The sequence below is a fragment of the Hoplias malabaricus genome, chromosome 12 (genome assembly GCF_029633855.1).
Source record: "Hoplias malabaricus isolate fHopMal1 chromosome 12, fHopMal1.hap1, whole genome shotgun sequence".
Taxonomy (NCBI): Eukaryota; Metazoa; Chordata; class Actinopteri; order Characiformes; family Erythrinidae; genus Hoplias; species Hoplias malabaricus.
The window spans coordinates 29,159,334-29,180,381 of NC_089811.1; the positions used below are offsets into that span (position 1 = coordinate 29,159,334).

The 21,048-nt window shown below is 39.6% G+C and overlaps 1 protein-coding gene across 1 annotated transcript; it reads right to left on the minus strand.

The window, feature by feature from the left end:
- Window positions 1-1,288: 1,288 nt before the first annotated feature.
- On the minus strand, window positions 1,289-20,909 carry ptgfrna (prostaglandin F2 receptor inhibitor a). The gene is made up of 9 exons (XM_066641342.1): window positions 20,650-20,909; window positions 17,562-17,933; window positions 16,133-16,546; window positions 14,587-14,970; window positions 10,150-10,572; window positions 9,142-9,546; window positions 8,322-8,429; window positions 4,512-4,823; window positions 1,289-3,507 (listed from the first exon to the last, which is right to left on the minus strand). The coding sequence occupies exons 1-9, from the start codon at window positions 20,699-20,701 to the stop codon at window positions 3,347-3,349; spliced, it is 2,631 nt and encodes an 876-aa protein (XP_066497439.1). The 5' UTR covers window positions 20,702-20,909; the 3' UTR covers window positions 1,289-3,346.
- Window positions 20,910-21,048: the final 139 nt, after the last annotated feature.

A 21,048-nucleotide genomic window follows, 5' to 3' on the forward strand; every position in this document is an offset into this window, starting at 1 on the left:
CTCTCAAGTATAACATTTATTGATCACAGCCTGTGGGCCTGAGATCAAAGACAAACGGAGGTACGCTCACCTAACAAACTTCAAACTCGACGGTAAATTGCTTGTGTCTTTTTATGTAAACGTCCTTTGAACAAATCCTTAATCCCATCTATTTCAGGATTATTATGCCTAACATTCATTATGCAGTCATTCGGAAGGCCACCATGAAAGCACTCTGTTCATTTACAAGGCAAATATCCAGAAATGCACTTCCTCTGCAAGAAGCTCTAAACAGATCTAAACAAAAGGCAGAATACTTTACATTTACAAGGCCCAGTTTAACCTCACCATTAGTCCACACTACTAGAATCAAGTTAAAGCATCCAAAAGACCATTAAAACCATCAGCCACTTAATCATAAACTGACAACATAGAGTACTGAGTAGTTTTCAGTGGAAGCAGTGAGATCATTTACCTGATAATACTGTGGTTCAGATCTGTAAACAACAAAGTTTTAATTCCATGTCTTCCTTCAACAAACCAGCCTTTTCAGCAGAACAGAGATCATAACAGGGACTTTCTAAAGGTATTGCACACTGAGCATATTTGGAAATCCTGCAAGACAGCGGGAAAACCCAGAATATGTAACACATACTATGCCTAACCTTTAATGCATCAACCCACACTTCTGAAGGGAACGTGCTGAAATTAATCCAAGTTCATCTAACAAATCGCCTGAATGTTCAGAGAGGGTAAGATTATAAGAATGCAAGACTAAGAAGAATGAGAAAGGGAGAAAATGGGTAGTAGAATAACTGATGAAATAAAAACGAAAGCAAAAAAAGAAGAGATAGAAACTTAAGGGGGAATGCAAAGTAGGCTGTGAAGAGGGAAAAGAAAATTGAAAAGATGAAGGTATGGGGAAACTGACAGTAAGGTAGTGAGGAAGAGGGACAGTCTCAGTTGTCACCAAGGACAGAAATATGCCATACCGCAGTGTTATGCATATAAAACAAATCAGCATTAATAATTTAATGAGATGATGCAGGGTTTATTCTCAGAGGCTTTGCAGAGATTCAGGACAGAGAGCGCTCAAGACAACTTGGGCTTATAAAACTTTTATTACAGTATCAATTTTTGGAGAAATTTTTGCCTGGTATTTTGTTTGTTTTAGGAGAGCTGAAGATATTGTGAATAATAGAGGGAAAAAAAAGAACATATAAAATTGACTGTTTCACTCTATTCTCATTTACAACCCCCCCCCCCCCCCCCCCCCAAAAAAAAAAAGTATTAAAAAAATAAAACTGCATTTGTAAAAACAGAACATTTAAAAGAAAAATAAAATAAAATAAAAAAAGTTCAACCATTCAGCAAACAGAGTGTGTGTCTCTGTTGTAGACTAATGTTTTTTTAACCCCACCCCTGGAGTACCCTACAAATGTTGTTGTTTTCCCATGTAAAAAATATCCACTGCTTTAAGATTGCTTGACAAAATAAATCAGCTTAGACATGACAATATAGTTCTCTCATTTTGGGCAAAAACAGTGTGAAAAAATAAATAATTATGCACTCATATTGTCTGTGGCTTAAAGTCAACTGAAAGCTGTCAAGACATCGGCAGTAACTAACATTAGTTCAACAAGCTCCCATGGCAGTTTTAAGATGAACTCATCTGAAAGGATACATTTTGTTGCTAAATCCTCCTTTTTATTAGACATGAAAACATACTGCTTTAACACTGACTGGCTAAAAAACTCTCCCCAATATAAGCATGGCTCTCAGAATCCTATTTTTTTCCTTTCAAAATTGGCTTCCATGCATATTTTATAGGTTCTTTTTGTTAGCACAAATTTCACTGACAGAACTAGAAGTTGGACAGACACAGCAACGATAGCTAAAACATGCAGAGCTTTCTCACTAAACCATTTGTTGGGTAAGGTTTGTTAGTGAAGAAACTCACCATACAGAGTGGATGTACCTGAAAACCAGAGCTGAGAACATATCTTTACTCCTGGTTCAGAACAGCTACTTGAACTTGTAATTCTAAGGACCTGGTTTTCCTTCTTTACATTCATACGCATTAATCCTACTAGATACCAAATAATTTATTAGTAGGTACTGGGTAATAATGCTCAAGAGTTAAAATTGCTCTTGTAGGCCAACAGAATTTGTTTTCACTGTCGGCTCAGCTTGGTCTCAAATGAACTTTTGAACTCTAGATTATAAAAAATTACAGTAAAATTATTTAAAAATATATAAAAATGTAAAGAAAATTAAGTTATCTCTGGGTGTGTTTGTGCATTTTCCAGGGCAATTCAAGGGTGGCTGTATTTTATGGAATAATAAAAGTAAGCATTAATGCATTTTGAAAGTAACTCCATTGTGTGTGTGTGTGTGTGTGTGTGTGTGTGTTTTGAGCAAAGGACAAAGCATTAGATGAAGAACATTAAGTGGTGTGTATCATATATCAGGACCTTTTAAAGGCCAGTCTGCTGGAGTGGGCAAAGTACAGTTTGCTAAAGCTCTGGTAACCAATATCTTCTGTCTCCAGGACAATGCCTCCTCTAGCTAAACAAACCCCCTAAAGTAAGCCCCCTTGTACCAACAGGCATCCAGTGTGAGATCTGCACTGTGGGTGTCCGATATGAACCCTGGAGGGGTCAGGAAGCCTTGCAGCCAGCCTCAGCGTGTCCATCAGTCATAGTCAGTGGGACTGCTGATTAGCAGAGGACTCTGTAGAAGAGGAAAGGAAGGGTCAGCCCCCTGGAGCTCCACACTGTCAGGAGCATGCCCTGGAATGACAGGAGGCTGGGTAGATGCAAGAAGACTCAGATGACATGACAGGCATAAGATTCATGGTAGGAATATAGGGTGAGATCAGAAGTAAATAGCAGGAGTTTCTAATGTGTCCTTGACTCATTCATTGGAGTCTTTTAAACAGGAATAAGAAGCTGCTCCACAGATTGTAACTCTGCTCGCTAAAGCACAGTGCAGTCACAACTCTGTACAGAAAGCTTAGACATTATTCCTCTTGAAGCTCTTCAGAACACAGAAATTCAACATATGAAATAGTCGTTCCATTGCCAAAAACAGTAATTATAGCCAGGGCGGCCAGTGCCAGTAGATATTCCTGAGATTGCCAGCGTGTCAGTTGTTGACGCAAGCTCTCTTTCCCTCAACAAAATGTCTACATCCTCTGAAGTGCACAAAGTTCTCCTTTTCTCCCTTAAAATGGTGCATTCACACATATTAGAACACTCGTGGCTCAATACAATTGGAAGGTCATCAGTAGCCATGCTGACTTTAAGGGGGATAAGGTGAAATGTGGTCACATTAGCAGGAGAGGGACCTGGTCCTGAGTAATTTGTCAGTCGATCTCCAGCTCCATGAGCTTGCTGCGGGGGGTGTGCAAGGGGTTTCTGGAGAGACAGCAGTTTGCAACAAGAAGTCCGAGAAGGATTGACAAGGTGCCAACAACAAGAGCTGCAGCAAGGCCATACAAAACTGGCATCTTCAGAGAGTCCCACACTGAGAAAACACAGAAATACAGGTCATGTCAACTGCTTTAAAGTTGGGGGAGAATTAAAAAAAAAAAAAAAGGAAATATAAACCCCAACCTCATCTGAATTAAAATCCAATTTAAACCACTGAACTGAATACATTTTAGCAATTCTGTAAATTATTCTGTAACTACAAAAGACCAATTATATTACTTTTAAATTAAAAATTCAGTTTGTTAGTGTTCTGAGTATTGATGAAAAATACAACATTAGGGTGAACAACTGACAGACGGTCAGACATTTGCTTACATGCCTACATGTAGCTAGCAGAAGGTAAGCAAAGTGCAAAACCACAAATCAAACTAATAGACAGGGTAGGAAGATTTCAAATAAAATTCAAAGGAACATTTTGTTGAAGGCTTTACACATTTCTCCACTTTTGTTGCTGATTAGTGGTGTCATACCTGGTGTCTTAATTAGAATTATTATTTATTTATTTATTATTATTTTAAAATGTACAATCAGAAGTCAAATGAACACTTTAAAATTTAATTGTTCTACTTAAGATAGTCATATTGTGCTCCAAAATCAGAGTCTGTGTAGTGTTAATGAAGACATGGAGGAGCTGAATATACGACTAAAGTTGTGTGAACGTTGACTGTTTTGGCCAGTAAAGATAGCCTTGTAGCTCCAGCACTACACTAAAAAAAAAAAAGAATAATAATAAACAAAAAACTGGACACCAAGAATGTCCTGGGCTGCAATTGTGTTAACTGGATTTTCTCCTTTTCATTTTTTCTATTTATTTTAAAATGATACATTGTTACAAATATACTCATTTAAAAGCACAAGGCGGTTTTAAGTTATATATGGCATATTTTAAAAAATGGTCATGTTTGAGTAGCTTCTTGAGGGCCAATATCTTCATGGTCCACATCTAATCCCCATTTTATAGTATAGGCAGCGCTCGTGTGCTTTAAAAGGATAAGGTCTGTCTGTTAGTGATAACATATAGAAAGATAGAGTTCTCACATGCTAGTTTGACAGAGAGAAAGACTGGGGCAGAGGTGAGCTCTCGCCCTTCACTCCAGAATCCTGTGGCAGAGGAGAGGTACCAAGGTTTGGCTGTGCAAAGGTACTCCCCTGCATCTCTCTCCTGAACATGGTGCACACTAAGCACAAACATGTTTTTGTCTGTGCGCTCCAGACTGCAGTCTGTACTCTCATTCCCCCCACTCTTCTTCACCACTCCCCAGCGGTCCACACTGATTAGGGGCACAGCACCACCATTTTCCAGAGCTCGCACTGGAGTCTGGAACCAACGAACCTCAAAGGCCACATCACCTAAATGAGTATATATGAGAGAGAGAGAGAGAGAGAGAGAGAGAGAGGGAGAGAGAGAGATTAAAAACCAGGACACAGAGGATACATCTGATTGGTGAGGAATACACACCCTTCTGTAAACCTCAACCACCATGTCACTGAACCTCTGTGCAGGACCGAAGGGTATATAAACACAGAAAGCTCCTTTTAAGTGGTTGAAAACAATTGTAAATGACTTAAGAAAGATAAGCACTCTTATAACCCAGAGAGAGAAATACACTGACAGATTCAGGCAGGCCCCTGCATGCACTTCCATTGCTATGTGAGGAATCCCCACAAAGGCTAAGATAATATGCTAAAGTGGCACCAAACATAAGCAAAGCTATGAACTGCCATGTCTCTGTGTTCATTTTACCTCTGCAAAGTCACTCTCCCCCAAAATGGAAATCTGAGTACATTTACAGTGCCTGTGAAAAGTTGGGCCCCCAGCTTTTTGAAAGGTTTGCTCTTTGTTAGCTTGCAATAACCTAGAGTTATCATGAAATAGTGTAATGTTAAAACTTTTCATCTGGCTCAAAACTACTTAGCATAAGTACAAATCTAATCTGTATCTGAGAATTCAAGCACTGATCAATTATTTTACGTAATGATGATGTGTGCAATGAAAAGGAGTATAGACTTGCTGTTTGCACGTAACAAGGACCAGCAGAATTGGACTGAGGACTGGAGCCTAAGGCGTCCTCATTTGTGCTAATATACCACTGCACAATAGACAAGGAATGACAGGATCTAACTCCAACTCCCACTTGGTTCCGGAGCTTCGTGACACACATATCAACTCACACAGGCCAAATAGATCATCCCCTATCTGAAACAGCTAATTGCATGTCAGATCTCTTTAAAGTTTTCAGCTGAAATCAGTCACTTCCCTCTACTATTGCAAAACAGAGCTGAATCTTTGCTCACTCCCTCAAGTGGATGAGGAACTAAAGAAAGAGATAAGCACTTAACAGTCATACAGTTGGCATGACACCAAATGATTCACAGGGTGGAAATATACTGGCCAACATATCTGTATACCAGAATGGACTTTACTAACTACAGTTTTCCAGGATGCCTGCTGGACAATTAAACAAAACATTACACTTTATCCCACTGTTTGCTTTTTATGGAGTGGTGCACACTGTTGTTTCTCTTACAGTATACAGCTCTACTAATGGACCATGAGTATGTGCAGAGTGCAGAGGAGAAGCAGAGCACTCTCAGCATGGAATGGTGGGTGCCTTCTATGAACCTAAGATAATTTCAGAGTGTAAGGGAGCACAATGGCCCTTATTCTCAAACTCTGAATAACAACTAGAACAAAATTAGACCTAAAACTAAAGTGGCAATTTGCATTGAGCTCTTTCAAATCTAAAGAACCATGCAACCTAACATGTAAGAACACTGCCATTAACTTACATTAACTTACCAATGTTCTGCAAAGTGAAATATGAAGTAACCTGGTTTGAAAGTCATATGTGAATATATTATAATAGGTTTTTAATATGGAAATGACAGCACGGTGCCCTTACAGGTAGTGTTGCCTCACAGCTCCAGGGTCCTGTGCTTGTGTTCAATCCCTGCTGCGGGTCACTGTCTCTAATGTGCTCTCCAAGTGTCTATGTGGGATTCCTCTAAGGGGTTCAATTTACACCCACAGCCCTAAAACACAGCAGGTTGGTAGGTGGACTGACTGTGTAAATGTCTATAAGTGTAGGGGTGTGTGAGTGACTGTGTGATGCTCTGTCACGGACTGCCGCCCTTTACAGGGTATGTTCCTGCCTTGTGCCCAGAAATTCCATAAGGGCTCCCAACCTTCCAAGTCCCTGAACAAGGCAGAGCAGTTATAGAGAAAACAATCAATGTATGAATGATGACCCAAAATGGTTAATTATCCCTTTGTTTCATGCAAAACAAATGAGAAGTCATGAAAAGGATTTGGCTTCACGTGACTAAACTTGTGGACTGCTACAAGTCAGCAATGGTCAGTAAGAAAAAATACAAATTCAGGAAAGACAAACCCAAACTCAAAGATTCACAAAGACAACAAGGGTTATCTTATTGGGTTCAAACCAAAAAAAGGATACACTGGCACAAGTCAGAAATGATTAACAATAGTTATAGCGTCACAACAAGGTGCCAATAGGACAAACTTGTCACAGACCTGCTATCAATACAAACTGTGCACCATCAAAATCCCATATGACAGTCTGAGAGTGACTGGACCTCAGAACAATGGAAGAAGCTAGCCTGTACCCATTTTTGTTTTACATCATGTGGACGACAGTGTACATGTGAAAGAATAACACTAGAATGCATTGTGTGAAGAAAAGCAGAGAGATTAAATGTGGTACTCTGGGCAATGTTGTTCAGGTAAACCCTGTGACTGCGCATTCATGCAGACATTAATTTGACTTCTGCCAGCTACAGGAACAATATATCAGGATGTTGGGCTTAATGTTTTTGTTCATCATGTAATTTCACTAGCTGTTCCAGTGCTTCAATAGGATGTGGTCAATATCAGTAGATAGAGGCTCATGGGTTACAGTGTTGTTATTAGCCTCTCTTATAAAGATGATCTGTGGCATTAAGGGGGCCTTTCAATCATAACAAGAGTTTTCAGGTAACAAAATATCTAAATAAACAAACATATTCACACACTCAAATAACTGGAGTAATGAGGTTAATTCTGAGTTGTTGCTTCAACTGCTAAAAAGGTTTAGATGCCTGGGGCTACAAATAAAGCCTTGAAGGATCATTACCTTTTACTGCAAAGCACTACACTAGCCTGGAACAATAAAGGACAGCCGTTTTCGTAAAAACATGACAACACAAGTTAGGTGAACAAAGAGCAGCTAAAAAGCATCAAATACAGAAGTCATCTAATACACAAATACACAAAGTCATAACATTTCAAAAACCCGTCCATAATAATTAATATGGTCCTACACCTTATTCCAAAATGCTTTCATTACCCTTGAATCCATAGTTATGCAGATTTGGTGCCCTTTTATAGTATCACACCAAAACTAATATTTTGTGAATTAAAATTGTTGTTATTATGTTTTTTTTTTTGCTAACTAGGAAAGGGGCATGCCTGGGATATGCATTGTTATTGTGTAAAGATTGTCATGGTATTGTTTTCTAAGTATTTCAAATAACCTTACTTAAAGAACCCTGAGCATGTGCATGCTCATTACAAAGGCAGGAAAATTAGAACAGATCTTAATCTCACACATATTGTGCACAGAATATCAAAATAGAAACGGAAGAATGGACTACATAGGGCTCTGTAGTTGTCTACAGAGTTACGCCTTCACTAGACAAGGCACTTACAAAAATAACATTAAGCATAGGCATATAAGTTAGATTTAGAAATGAGATCTTCTAGACTCTGTAGCGTGCTCACACCATGCTCTTGGTGACATCCTGTATGCTACATGTCAGGAAAACATTTACTGGACACAAAGTACTTGCCTGTGTTGGGAGTGGCACCCAGTATGGATAAGATGCACTTCATTTTAATTGTGTCCCCTGGGAGAGCCCTGTTTCTGTCTGAGTGAGAGGACACGTTGAATACTGGACCTGTGAGTGGGGGGAGGGGACACAAAAAAAGAAGGATTTATGGTCAAAGCAGGCTTTCTTTTTGACACTCCCCAAGGCAGTGAAACAGACAGACTACTGCTGCTAACAACTGTGGATTGTCTCCTGCATGTCCAAAGCCTGTCGAGTGTGTGAATTTAGTCTGATGAGTTTTTGTTTTTTTTACTCGCTCTGTTCCAGAGTGGTTCCAGTGCGCTCACATAGGCTGCTTCATTTACAGACTAACACATTAATTAGCAGGTTAGCACTATGATGCTGGACTGAAGGCTGAGTGTGAGGTTCGTGAACCCTTCCCAGCTGAGAAGGAAGCAAGGTCAAAAGGAACTGAATAAGAAGGAAGCTCTCTGTCTTTATACATCAGTATCTCCACAAACACTGACACTATGCGAGCAGTAAAAGAAGGTGAAAAGAAAGAGGGAAAAATAGAGGTATTAGAGACAAGAATATAGAACAAAAGGAGACAAATTTAAGAGAAAAAAAGACTGATTAAAAAGGAGAGAAAGTGAGTGTGAGAAAGAAAAAGAGAGAGTATGTGAGAGTGTATGTATGAAAGAGAGAGAGAGAGAGAGAGAGCGAGAGAGAGCGAGAGAGAGAGAGCAAGTCTGAACAGCAGGAATCCTCCCTGGGTGTGTTCTTACAGAGGGCCAGTGTAAGACGGACAACACTGACCCAAAGCTCCTATGTGCTTGCATACCTGTATCAGCAAAGTTGATCTCTATTTTATTCGATTCTGCACTGACAGCCCGAGTCCAGTCACTGCTCTGATCGCGGGTCCAGGCCGTCACTTCGCAGCAGTAGAACCCCCGGTCAGAAACCTGGGCTCCATACAGGCGGAACCGGTACTCCAGCTGACCAGTCTTTTCCAGAGCTACGCTATCCGTGCGGCTAGCAGCCATTCCTTCTTCCAGTTGCAGCACAGAGTCCGGATTTAGGGACAGAATTTTCCGAGGGTTCCCACCCTGTGCGTCCTCAAAGCGGATGAGCACAGAGTAGCCAGGGTTCTGTACGTTCTGACCAGTCACCTGACAGCTCATCTCAAACGTGGAGCCGCCTGTAGAGGCCTCCCTCACCCGATGAGCCACCACACTGAGAATTGGAGCTGCAGAAACAAGAGCAAACACCAGTCAAAAGGTCATGCACAAAACATTCCATGAGTATTTTCCTGCTCTACTCAACTGCACTCAAAATAGCTTGGGCCAGTAGTAACCACAAACAAAATCAATCAAGAGAACAAATTAGCTACTATAAATTGATATAAAATGTTCAGCGGCAACACTGGAATGGTTCAACACATTGGAGGATTGGTGGAAAGAACAGCAGATGCTTGTCCAGTTTCTGACAGAGAGATCATTGTAAGCACAATCTGAGAGAGATCTAGTCTTAGGCACAATTAAAACCATTTATTCACATTCTTGATTAGGTTATGGGGTTTAAAAAAAGAGCCACTGAGGACATTCATGCATCATCATGTCTCCCTGTAGCTACTGTACTCCTGGTGATCTGACTGATATCACTGCAGGGAGGAATGAGGCTATTCTTACAAAAACAAAAAATACTGTCCATCTGGCTAGCATCTATAGCCGGCTTCTTGTATGTACTTTTATGACAATAACAATACTATGAATCAGAATTACTCTGTAAGGCTAAAGGACATAATTTAAAAAGAAGACTCCATAAAGGGGCAAAGAAAACTGGTGCTTACTCTTGGAGGTCCACTGTATAGTAACTGGAGCCGATGGGATCTCTTTGGCCTTGTCCCACGCTGTCTGCCGGTTGCGGGTCCAGGCAGATACAACACAGGTGTAAGAGCCCATGTCACTGTCCCGAGTATGAAGAATCCGCAATTTGAATGTGTTCTGCTCGCTGCGAGTCAAAACAATATCCCCACTGTCCAGCCGCTGCTGATATTTCTCTCCTGGTACCAGCACCCCATGCTCATTTATGGAGGCAACAGTGCTTTTGCTGGAAGATGTGTCAACTGCTGTGTTCATAATATAATTCCAGGACACGGTCAGGCGGCCATCTTGCAGATTGTGGAGGTCAGACACCTGACAGAGAAGCTCAGTAGGGTCAGAGGTGAACTGTGGGGTGACAGCAGTCTTCAAGGTCACCTTAAACTCTGGGTCTGTGTCAGAGAAGAGAGATAAATTGCAGTTAAGCACCAAGTATCAAGGCTAGTAGAGATCATATAGGAAAACATTATTGCAATTGAAATGTTTTTTTCCAGAAAGGTCTGTTTTTTATCATAATGATTAAGATGACTTTCTCAAGCTTGAGGCTTGAATGCTGAATGAAGACGGCTAATTCACAAGCTCTTAAAACATAAGACAGGACTTAATTATAAAGGCAAGTGCTGACATTGTAGTTCTTTCAATTAGTGTTCAAATAGAACATCAACATCAAATAGAACAGTGCAAGTTGACAATGTCAATGTGTAAATACGAAGGGTGGAAACCACGGCTGAACGCACATGTTTATGGAGCCTCTAGGCGGTATTTTTGGAGAAATCGTCATATTACTGTAATAGGCATGGCCGTGTGAATTTTTTTGGGGGGTGGGATCACTGTCACTTAACGTAATCTGCCACTGCATCAGGAAATGCAACCTGAAGCAATCTTATGCAAAGAGGAAGCTGTATATCAGGGTTTTTTTTTACTTTTGAGATGGACCAAATACAACACAAACGTGTTCTGTGGTCAGATGAGTTTTCTGGGAAAATTGACATTGGATTGCACGTGCCAAAGATGAAAAGAAATTCCATGTCCATTTCAGCAGGACAAGGCCTCATTCTGCACAATTTACAAGAGCAACTCAAGTGTTGTACATTAAAGTTAGGAGTACAACAGTGGGTTTACACTCCAGTTGTGTTCCCTAAAGGTACATTACATTCTCTTCTTCAGATGTTTGTAAGATTTGTAAGACTTCATAACAGAACAAAACAAATTAACATAACCTAAGTCCTGGAGATGAGATAGGTGCATGTAAAAATCTACAATTAATATAGAATATGGTATAGTTATGTTCCCTAACTAGAAGTACGTAGTATGTGCCCTTGTTTGCAGTTGCAATAGGACTGACAGCTTATGCCAGCCACTTGGCCTCTGATTAAACATTAGTCTTAGGCTGGACAGCCTGTGCAAAGGATTTACATTCCTTCCAGTTTCAGCTGTCTCTGTTCAGTCTCTGACACACTCACATACACACACACAGCTAGACCTGTATGTGAATCTGATCCAGATGGCTTTGTGGACTTTGCTTTTCTGAGTCACATAGCCTAACCAGCTGCTGTGTTCTTAGAACACACACACACACACACCTGTTTGTAATTGGAGAAAGAAACTCCTTTGCTTGTAAATAAAATCCTGACCATGAAAAAGTTTTAATTATTATATCCTGACTTTATATGCACTATAATGTAAACGGAAACTTTCTAGACCCTGTTCTCTAACCCCTTTTTATGGATGAGTGACTTAAACCTCTCACCTTTACATAACAATCATTATATTAGGCCATAAACTCCAGAACAAAGGTTTAGACACCACTACAATTGCCATGATCATCCTTGTCATATGGTAGTTGATGATTACTTTTAATAATAAACGCTTTTTATTAGATTCAGATGTTTCCTCACAGTTTGCTCACTCCTTGGTCTGTTTGTGTGCTCTAAACCAGTCTAATGTGTTTACGAAGCCCCAGTGTCTGTAAATTAATTTTAAAAATCAGTTGATCAGCTTTCTCCCTTCCTCGGATCATGAAAGGTGGAACAATCGCCAAACTAGGGAGACATTTCCAGAATTACAAACTAGTTTCTGTGGTAATTAAACAGTGAAAAATAAATAAATAAATAAATAAATAAAACTAACAAGACATCTTACACATCCTCTACGTACAAACAAGTCGTTATTTTCCCTCATACATACCGTTCCACCTTAAGAGGCAGAGCTCAGAGCAGTGTTTCTTCAAGTGTAGATGTTCCCTTTAAATGTGATAAGGATAACTGCCTTTTTATTCAGTATATGCATCTCTTCAGTGCACAAGCCAAAGTAAACAAATCTGCTGATTAGCCGTATGTCAGGCATTATGACAGATTGCTTATTTTATTTTTAGAAAAGTATATTTATGGATGAACATGCAGCAGTATTTGCATTCAGCTTGTTAAGATATAAAATACATTTGGAATTTAGCTACAGTGTGAAATATTGGTAGCCGGCTGTAAACATTGGGATCAGTTTAAATAATTGTAATCAGGTAATTATTACAGGCCTATGCTCCTTTATCAGATGGAGAACTCCACATGTCCTACAGTACAGCTGTATGCAAACAGCAGTTATGTTATTCAAAATACTGATGGACATTTGGCTTTTTAAACGGGAACATCTACAATACAGGTCTAACAGAGTACTTCCTTCTTCTGAAAGTAATAGGAACTAACCACTAGAGACTGCAGTTATACAACTTTTTTAATCCTAAAAAAGGCAACATAAAGAGAAGCATACCGAAAAAAAAAAAAAATACTCTTCCAAAGAAGGAAAACCAGCAGAAAATGAGCTCACCACCACTGACAGCAAGTGTATATCAAGATTTAACAAACAGCAAACTGTAGTGATGGTAAAAGGTGGAAGGGCACATTGTTTCCAGTTATTTTCCACTCTTTCTGTAATATAAAAGTCACTAGAAGACTGGAGTGACATTACTCTCCTGTCCAACCAATGTAGGGTCTTTGATGAAGGTCCACAGAAGGTATACCAATGACTGACTTGGTCTGCAAACCTTAAATTCTGTTCATGTTTGGATACAGAAAGATGTAGACTCCAGTGTAGCAATACAAGTTGCCAATAAAGTGATTCCAACAGTGATCTAAAATCACTGGCATTAAAACTCTACACTAAAATCATTACAACCCCCACTGTTTCAGGGCATCAAAAGTCACAAATTACTCTTGTAAGACAAAAAATATAACAAACGTAAATAAATGCTAAGCCCGTTATATTTTGCTGAGTCGTAAAACAATTCTCCCATCAGTTCTGTTTTCTGGCTGCCTGCCAGAACTAAATTTAATTGTTAACAGCAGGAACAGCAACACACGGATCATTACCCACAGGCATGCCCCTCTTGGTACAGCTAGGAAAACATTTGTTTGTTTAAAATGCATTTGTAGTGTCAGTTTCTATACTAAAACATAAAACTGTACCTAACCTTTAGTCATGTTGAGAAAATGGATAATGTGATGGCATTTTGTGGTTTCTTGTGGAAATATCGGTATGTGTCAGTTCTTGCCTGACTTCCTGTTCCTTCAACCAGCTTCATGAATAATGAGGTTAGGAATAATGTTTTATGCACAACAGTCATATATCAATGCTAGTATCGCATTTTCAGGTGCTTTCTATGAATTAAATTAAACGGATATGGAAAACATGACTGAAAATTGTACTTGTACAAATTTGAATGTTAGCTTCAGAGGTAAATACATCAAGGAATGACATGATGGAAGGATCTGATCAAAGCATTTCCCAGCTCAGCATCCTCAAAAGATTTATTTGATGCTTCTTTCAAGTATGCAAGAAAATCCTTATTTGCCAGTAACTCAACGACAGAGGAACATAAAAAGAAAACAAACATATTATATCTTCAAACCAAATTCTGGTCTACAGAGAGTGCCTACAGCTCAAAAAGGAACTTAGAATTTTGTTGCACAGCGAGTGCAACCAAATATCAGATACAAAACAAGAGGAATGTGTAAAATGTACACTTTCTCAATCACCAACATATGACTCTTGGAGGAGATGCAAGAAAGCTTTTTCTAAAATTCTCAGCAGGACAAAGAAAGTGTTAAATCTATGAGGCTCATAGTAATCCGACTCATGAGCCAGGCTTGTCTTGACACCTCCCATGGCCTGAACACTTTTAATGTAGAACTGTCTTTGATACATTGGAGGGTGAAAAGGAGAATGCTCCACCCAATGGAGCTGCTGGAGAAAGGCTGAAGCAAGCAGAAGTCCTACAGATACAAAGTGGATCTTATACTGGCTGTACAGTTCCCACAAAAGTTCTTTAATGGGTTTAATGCCTTTCTAGCTACTTTACTTTGACAACAGACAACAATAAACAGACAAAGCAAGACACAAAATATATTCCTTACCTAGCTGTTTTACCAGGACCTGGACAGTGTTAGACGTTTTCTCTGCAGCCTTGTACCAACTCCCAAAGCCCTTTGGCAACCAAGCCTTGACCTGGCAGGAGTACACGCCAGAGTCTGACCGCTGCACTTTAGGCAGGATGAGCCTGAACTCGTCCAGTTTAACCCGGTTCATTCCCACCAGCTCTGAGCCTTCCAGCACTTGCCCCTCACGTCCCACATGAAGCAGCACTCGCTGGTTAGCAGATGAGTTGATTGCCCTAACCAGCCATGTCAGCTCCAGATCCAGAGAAAGGAGGTCATGAGCAGCAATAGAGCAGGTCAGATTTAGCGTGTCCTCCACATTGAGGGTAACATTCTTCTCCACAGTAACCACCAGAGACTTGGCTAAAATAGGACAAAGAAAAGACATTACAAACAGCTCAGCGTAGATGAAAAGACTACATATATGTTAGCTAAAGTCTGAACTCCTCTTATTAAACAGGCAGAGGACAATGTTTGACTTCAACCTAAAAAAGATTAACTCTAATGTTTGAAAGCAGCATAGAGGAGTCGGAATATGCAGGGGTTCTTTTAATAAAATGTCATGAAAAGGTCACAGCACAAACTTAGCATTCCCCATACTTTGGGGTCATTGTTCAGAGGGCTTCATAAGTACAGAAGGGATTTAAAGACAGCCTGCCCACTGCTGTGTCCTATGTATATGGACAAACAGTTCACACCATAAAAACATTAAGAAAACATCCCAGTGTGAGAAAATTTACATTAACAGGAATCAATTATTTTGTTATTTGTACATGTAGTGTTGGGAGTCTTGCCATAGCACACAGAATGGTGTGCTTGCCTGGGCAAGGTACTACAGTCGTCTTCAAGAAGTGAAGTAACTAGCTAAAAGCAGTACCACTTTAAATAAAATAACACTACATTTAAAAAGTGTATACAGGACAAAATAAATGTTTATTACACGGTTATTAATTAGGTTGTAAACACTTTAAAGGTCATTAATAATCATTTGTAACACAGAGATAAAAAGGGCAACAGTGACCACTTTTTGGTCCAAAACTGAAAGTATCATAACTCTCAGAATATGTCATATTAAAAACTGGGGTTAGTGATAAAGTTAACAGGCTTAATATCGACTGACAGGGAAAAAGAAAGTAAGGCCAGTATCTGGCAAAATCTGAGGTTTAACAGTGTAGATGGATGGTCTGTGTCTTATAACTGGTTATTAATGCATTAACAACTGATTTTAAATGATTTATAAACCTTTATAAGTGTAGTCTTATTCTAAAGTGGTAGCCTAAAAGCTAAATTAACTGGAAGTTCTGAATGAGTATTTAAAAATTTGTCTCTGCCAGAAATGTTTCTATTACAAAATAAATTGTATTTATTTAAGGCATGGAAACCAAATGGAATTTCTTCTAATGTGTACACAGTTCTACTGATCTCAGCTAGAGTGACTCAGAAACCATGGCAAGAGCTCATTTGTTCAGTGTGACCTATTCCCTTGGTATGCCTCAAGTACAAACTGGAATAAAGTGTTACTCACCTAAGGGTGTGACTGAGACATACCCCATTTCTTCACTTCTTTCTAGAATCTTGTGCCAGGCCTTCCCTCCTCCTGGTTGCCTTGTCCACTCCCTTGCTGTACACACATAGGCACCCTGATCTGATGCCTTCACACCCTTCAATACCAATCCATAAAATCCACCTTCACGAAGATCCAAAATTAGTCCGCCTTCTGCATAACGCTGTGCTGAATATGGGCCCACCTTCACACCCTCGGGCCCATATGTCAAAACCTCTTCCAATGAATTAGTCCCATTTCTAATGGACCATGTGATCGAAAGGAAGGTGTGTGCCGTGTAGGCCCTGCTAGCATTGCACTGTAGCTCCACTGACTGTCCCTCCAACACAGCAGGCTGAAGTATGACGGGAAACACTTTTAGAGTGTCTCCAATCACTGCACAAAAAGAAGTCCTTTTTAGATTTAATGTTTCAATTGCAAAATCCTTCACACATTCTATACTTAGGCATACAGCTATACAAAAAAAAGTGTAGATTGTTTATTTAATTTCCAGTCAAAGTGGATATTATGCAAATGTTATTCATATTTCAGCATCATAATATGAATTAAATAAAGTTATTAATTAAATTAAAATGATAAATACATAATCATTATAAATAAATACATAAAACACACATTTCCTGTTATTTCACATCACCCTTAATGTCATGTTATTCATCAGATGAGTAACAGGATATCATAGTCATCATCTTAATCCATTTCAGGGTAGCAGTAACAGGTAACAGTAATCACCATGCAATACTGTCCCTCTATTTCAAAGATGAAGCTGTACACACAATAAAACTAAACAGAACGTTCTACCATTGGCTTTAACATTCCTCACCATTAGACATATCACCACTAAAAAGTTTGTTCTAAATTGCCCAGCTCCAGTTACAATTTACTTCTAAAGGAATCTGAAGATTACTTTCAGAATCTGGAGCATCTACCAGCCCACAAACTGAAATAAAACAGTCCTGTCAGTTTTATCTGATCTGTGTAATGAGTAAAATAATGATAAAATGAGGCATAATAATTTTGCTGCTTTTTACATAGAGTGCACTTTAGGGATGTCCTGCCTCCTCATAAGAGTCTCTCCAATCACAGCACTGGACTCATGTTAACGTGAGTGCATAAATGAGATTAAATGGGGCAAATGAAACAGAATGGACAAATAACAAAAACTAGCACACACTGATTAAATATGGTGCACAACAGAGAAGAAAGAGAACCAAGAGAAAGCTACACACTGATCTGGTCTTCTATTCTTTCCTTTTGCTAGCGCAGACTGGTTATATTTATGGAAATCACATGACCACAGTGGCATCCTTGGCCGCATTTTCATTTTCACAAAGGGGATAAAAATACCCAGATTTTTTTTTATGTAAACACAATACAGCATTTGACCCACCTCTGAGCTCCACATCTGCGTAATAGTTTCCACTGACCACTGTGTCTGTGCTGGGGGTGCTGCAGCGATAGGAGGCACTGTCTGTGGGCCTGACCTTTCCAATAATCAGTTCCACAGAGGCATCCGAGAGTTTCTTAATACTGATGTCCTTGCTGTTGACTCTGTCTTTCACCGAGGGATCAGGGTAAGCTGGATCAAAGGTGGAGATGAGCGGGACCTCCATTCCATTATCGAGAACCAAGACCCAGTCAAATTCCTGATCTCGGGGCCCCTGATAATCAGAGACATTACAGTGGATAGACACAGACTGTCCTTCCACACGCACCAACGGACCAGCGTCCACCTTCACCACCCGGCTCTCGCACAGCGCAGCTAGAACAGAGAGACATTTTTCCATTTGTTTTAATTAAATTCTATCAACATATTAAATGAAAAGTTTATTTTAATCCATATGAACACAGACAGCTGAAGTATTAACATTAGGTAAAATGTACAAATGTAAAAGTAACAATGAACTAATGACATTTACAAACAGCACAAATATTCTTTTGCAAATCTGTAGGCATTAAAAATTAAATGCAAAAGACTTCAAAAAATAAAAAAGGCATTGCTAGTGCTGAAAAACAGATGCAAAACTATGCAAAAAGATAAAAACACTGCTCATGTTACAATCAAAGAAATCTAGATTTGGTGATTATCCATGTGTTGGTAGAAAAACCTGTTACTGACTCCTGACATTTATTCCTTGACAAAATATATATTTAAATATCCCTTTAAATTTGAAAATATTCTTTTACAAATAAAAAGGAGTGTAAAACTGGATTTATTTTTTTGTCACAATTTACCTCTGAAAATAGCATTGCATAATATAATTAATGTAATTTCACCTCTCTTTAATGTACACTGTCACAGCTCCAGTGTTATATCACAATGCGTTGCACCACAATCCATTAGAGTGGAAACTATCAGCTGTAGTGATCTAGCTATATTTAGTTTCTTTAACATTTGTATAGCCAAGATATACACGCTACACATCTAAACTTGTGTAGATAGATAGATAGACACAGAAAGAGAGAGAGAGAGAGAGAGAGAGAGAAGAAATAACACAACTGCTGTCAGCCATAGCCAGTAAGAACTAAGGAATGAACCAGGACACTGTGAGACACTTCTCCATGAGAGAAGCTCTTGAAGAAAATGGAAATGCATGAAATGGATTGAAAATGATATGGGAACAGAAACAAGACAGACAGACAATAGACATGTATGGACTTGTCTTCACATGAAGAGAAGGTTATGTTGTGGCAGCAAGTTTCAACACACAGCCGCAGAATAAGACAATGACAACATAAAGGAAAGAGACAAGACATTTAACAAAGGGGGTTCAGTTACAGTCCTGAAGCACTCTTTCAAATAGTCCTCGCTTTTACACCCCTAATCAATCTCATCAAGTGTGTGATAACAGCTGAATAATTAGATCAGCTGCTTAGGGCAGTATAATCTGAATTTGCTGCAATAGGTCTCTAGAAAAAAGGGTTAGAATTAGACAATTTGTCCAAATTCAAGTGACTAAAGACACAACACCCGGGCATAGTGAAAGACCCACAGGCACATAATACATCCAGCAACTCAAAGTTAATTACTTTTAGTTCCCTTCCCTACCTAGGTGTGTTAGGAATAACCTATATACAACAACCAGAATAACCCGTCCTGCGCATGTCTCTTTACATACGCTTCTAAAAAAGGAATTCCTCCAATCTTCAAAAGTATAAACATTCTACCGGACTCAAACATTGAGAAACAAAATAGGAACACGTGAATAAGAGAACTGTAGTGTCTGAGACATCCCACAGGTGCTTATCGGTCTCAAGATTACTAAACGTTTGTCATGTTCTTCAAATCATTGGTGGACAATTATTGCAGTGTGGAAAGGTACATTATCCTTCTAAAAGATGCCACTGCCACTACTAAAGCCTATTGTCATGAAGGGATGTCCTTGGTTTGGAAGCAGTGTTTAAGTAGGTGGTACACAAGGTTGCCACAAACAAAAATTATTTTCCCTTGGGTCCAGGTCCATTTCCAGTGCTCCTGTGCCCACTACGGGTGCTTTCAGTGATGGACAGCAGTCAGCATGGACACGAGGAACAGCCTGTGGCTACTCAGCCTCATTTATTTGCAGCATGCTGAGAGAGACAGTGTTTTCCCACACTTTTCTATCAGAGCCAGTTTTGACTTTTTCAGGAGTTTCTGCTAAAGTGGCTCTTCTGTTGGACTGGACCAGACAGTCAGTGAGATCTGGGCGTCCATGAACCCATTTCTTCTTCACAGGTCGTCCTCTTTCTGACCACTTTTTGTAGGTTCTATAAACTGCACAGCAGGAACATCCAAAACGTTATTTTGCTCTGACTCAGATGTGAAATGATCAAATTTGTCTCTTTAATATTTAATATCTACCTGTTCACTTGCTGCCTAATATATCCCACCCCACAACATGAACGACATGATCAACCACGGTAACTTTACGTGGCACTGGTTTCAATGTTGTGGCTGATTTGAATATGTATATACAATCTGTCAGTAAACTATTTTTTCTTTTTTTATTGATTGTGTAAAGCGCATGTGACATTAGACTCTGCCAAATTAAGTCTCTGTTGCACATTTTAAACAAACCGAGAGACAGAGCACTCAGCTCTAGGCCTTACTTGTGTGACTTGTTCAGTTTACTCGACTTCTGAAGCCCGTTGTCGGAAGAGTTAACGTTAATGCCTATCGACAAAGGTCAACTCCCAGAAAAGAGAGGCTCCGAGGTAAGGCTAAATATAGTGATACCAAGTGAAACTGAACGTGAAAGAACAAAATTAACCCTCATTTACCACACAGCCTACTGCAAGTGTCTCTGGTATATAACTGGAAAGTTTCTTGTCTTTCACTGCCTGTTCAACTATGAGAAACAATGACCAGTAACGGCTCTAAATCCTGAACAAGCATCGACAAAACAAACGTGAGAATTTCACAAGTTATAGAACACCTTTCTACATTTAAAATGACCGGTCAAGTCAAAGACACTTTAAATAAATGAGAGAACACTTACCGAGGCCCATCAACACGATGTAAAGACTAAAGAGCATGTTTTCTTTATCCATGCTGGAAAGGCGCGTATTTTTCCCACGGGACCGTCTTCGTCAAAAAAACCAAATCGAGTGAAGAGCCGTGAATTATCTCCGCGGAGGGCGGGCCTTTCCCTTGGGTTTCCTAGTGGCCGCACGAACGCGTTCTGCGCTGGGAAAGCGTTTGAATGCAGAGTTTATAAGGACGGTTTAGATGAGTGTGAACATGTTTCTTGCTGTTCACCTTCAGAGGAGCACCGAGCAGCCGCCGTGTCCGGAAGTAAGCGGTCTTATTCCTTATTGGAGCAGCATACTCCAAACAGATTTATTTTTCCTACCTGTATTGGGACAAGCACCGCCTCCTTAAAAAAAAGAGGAATGTG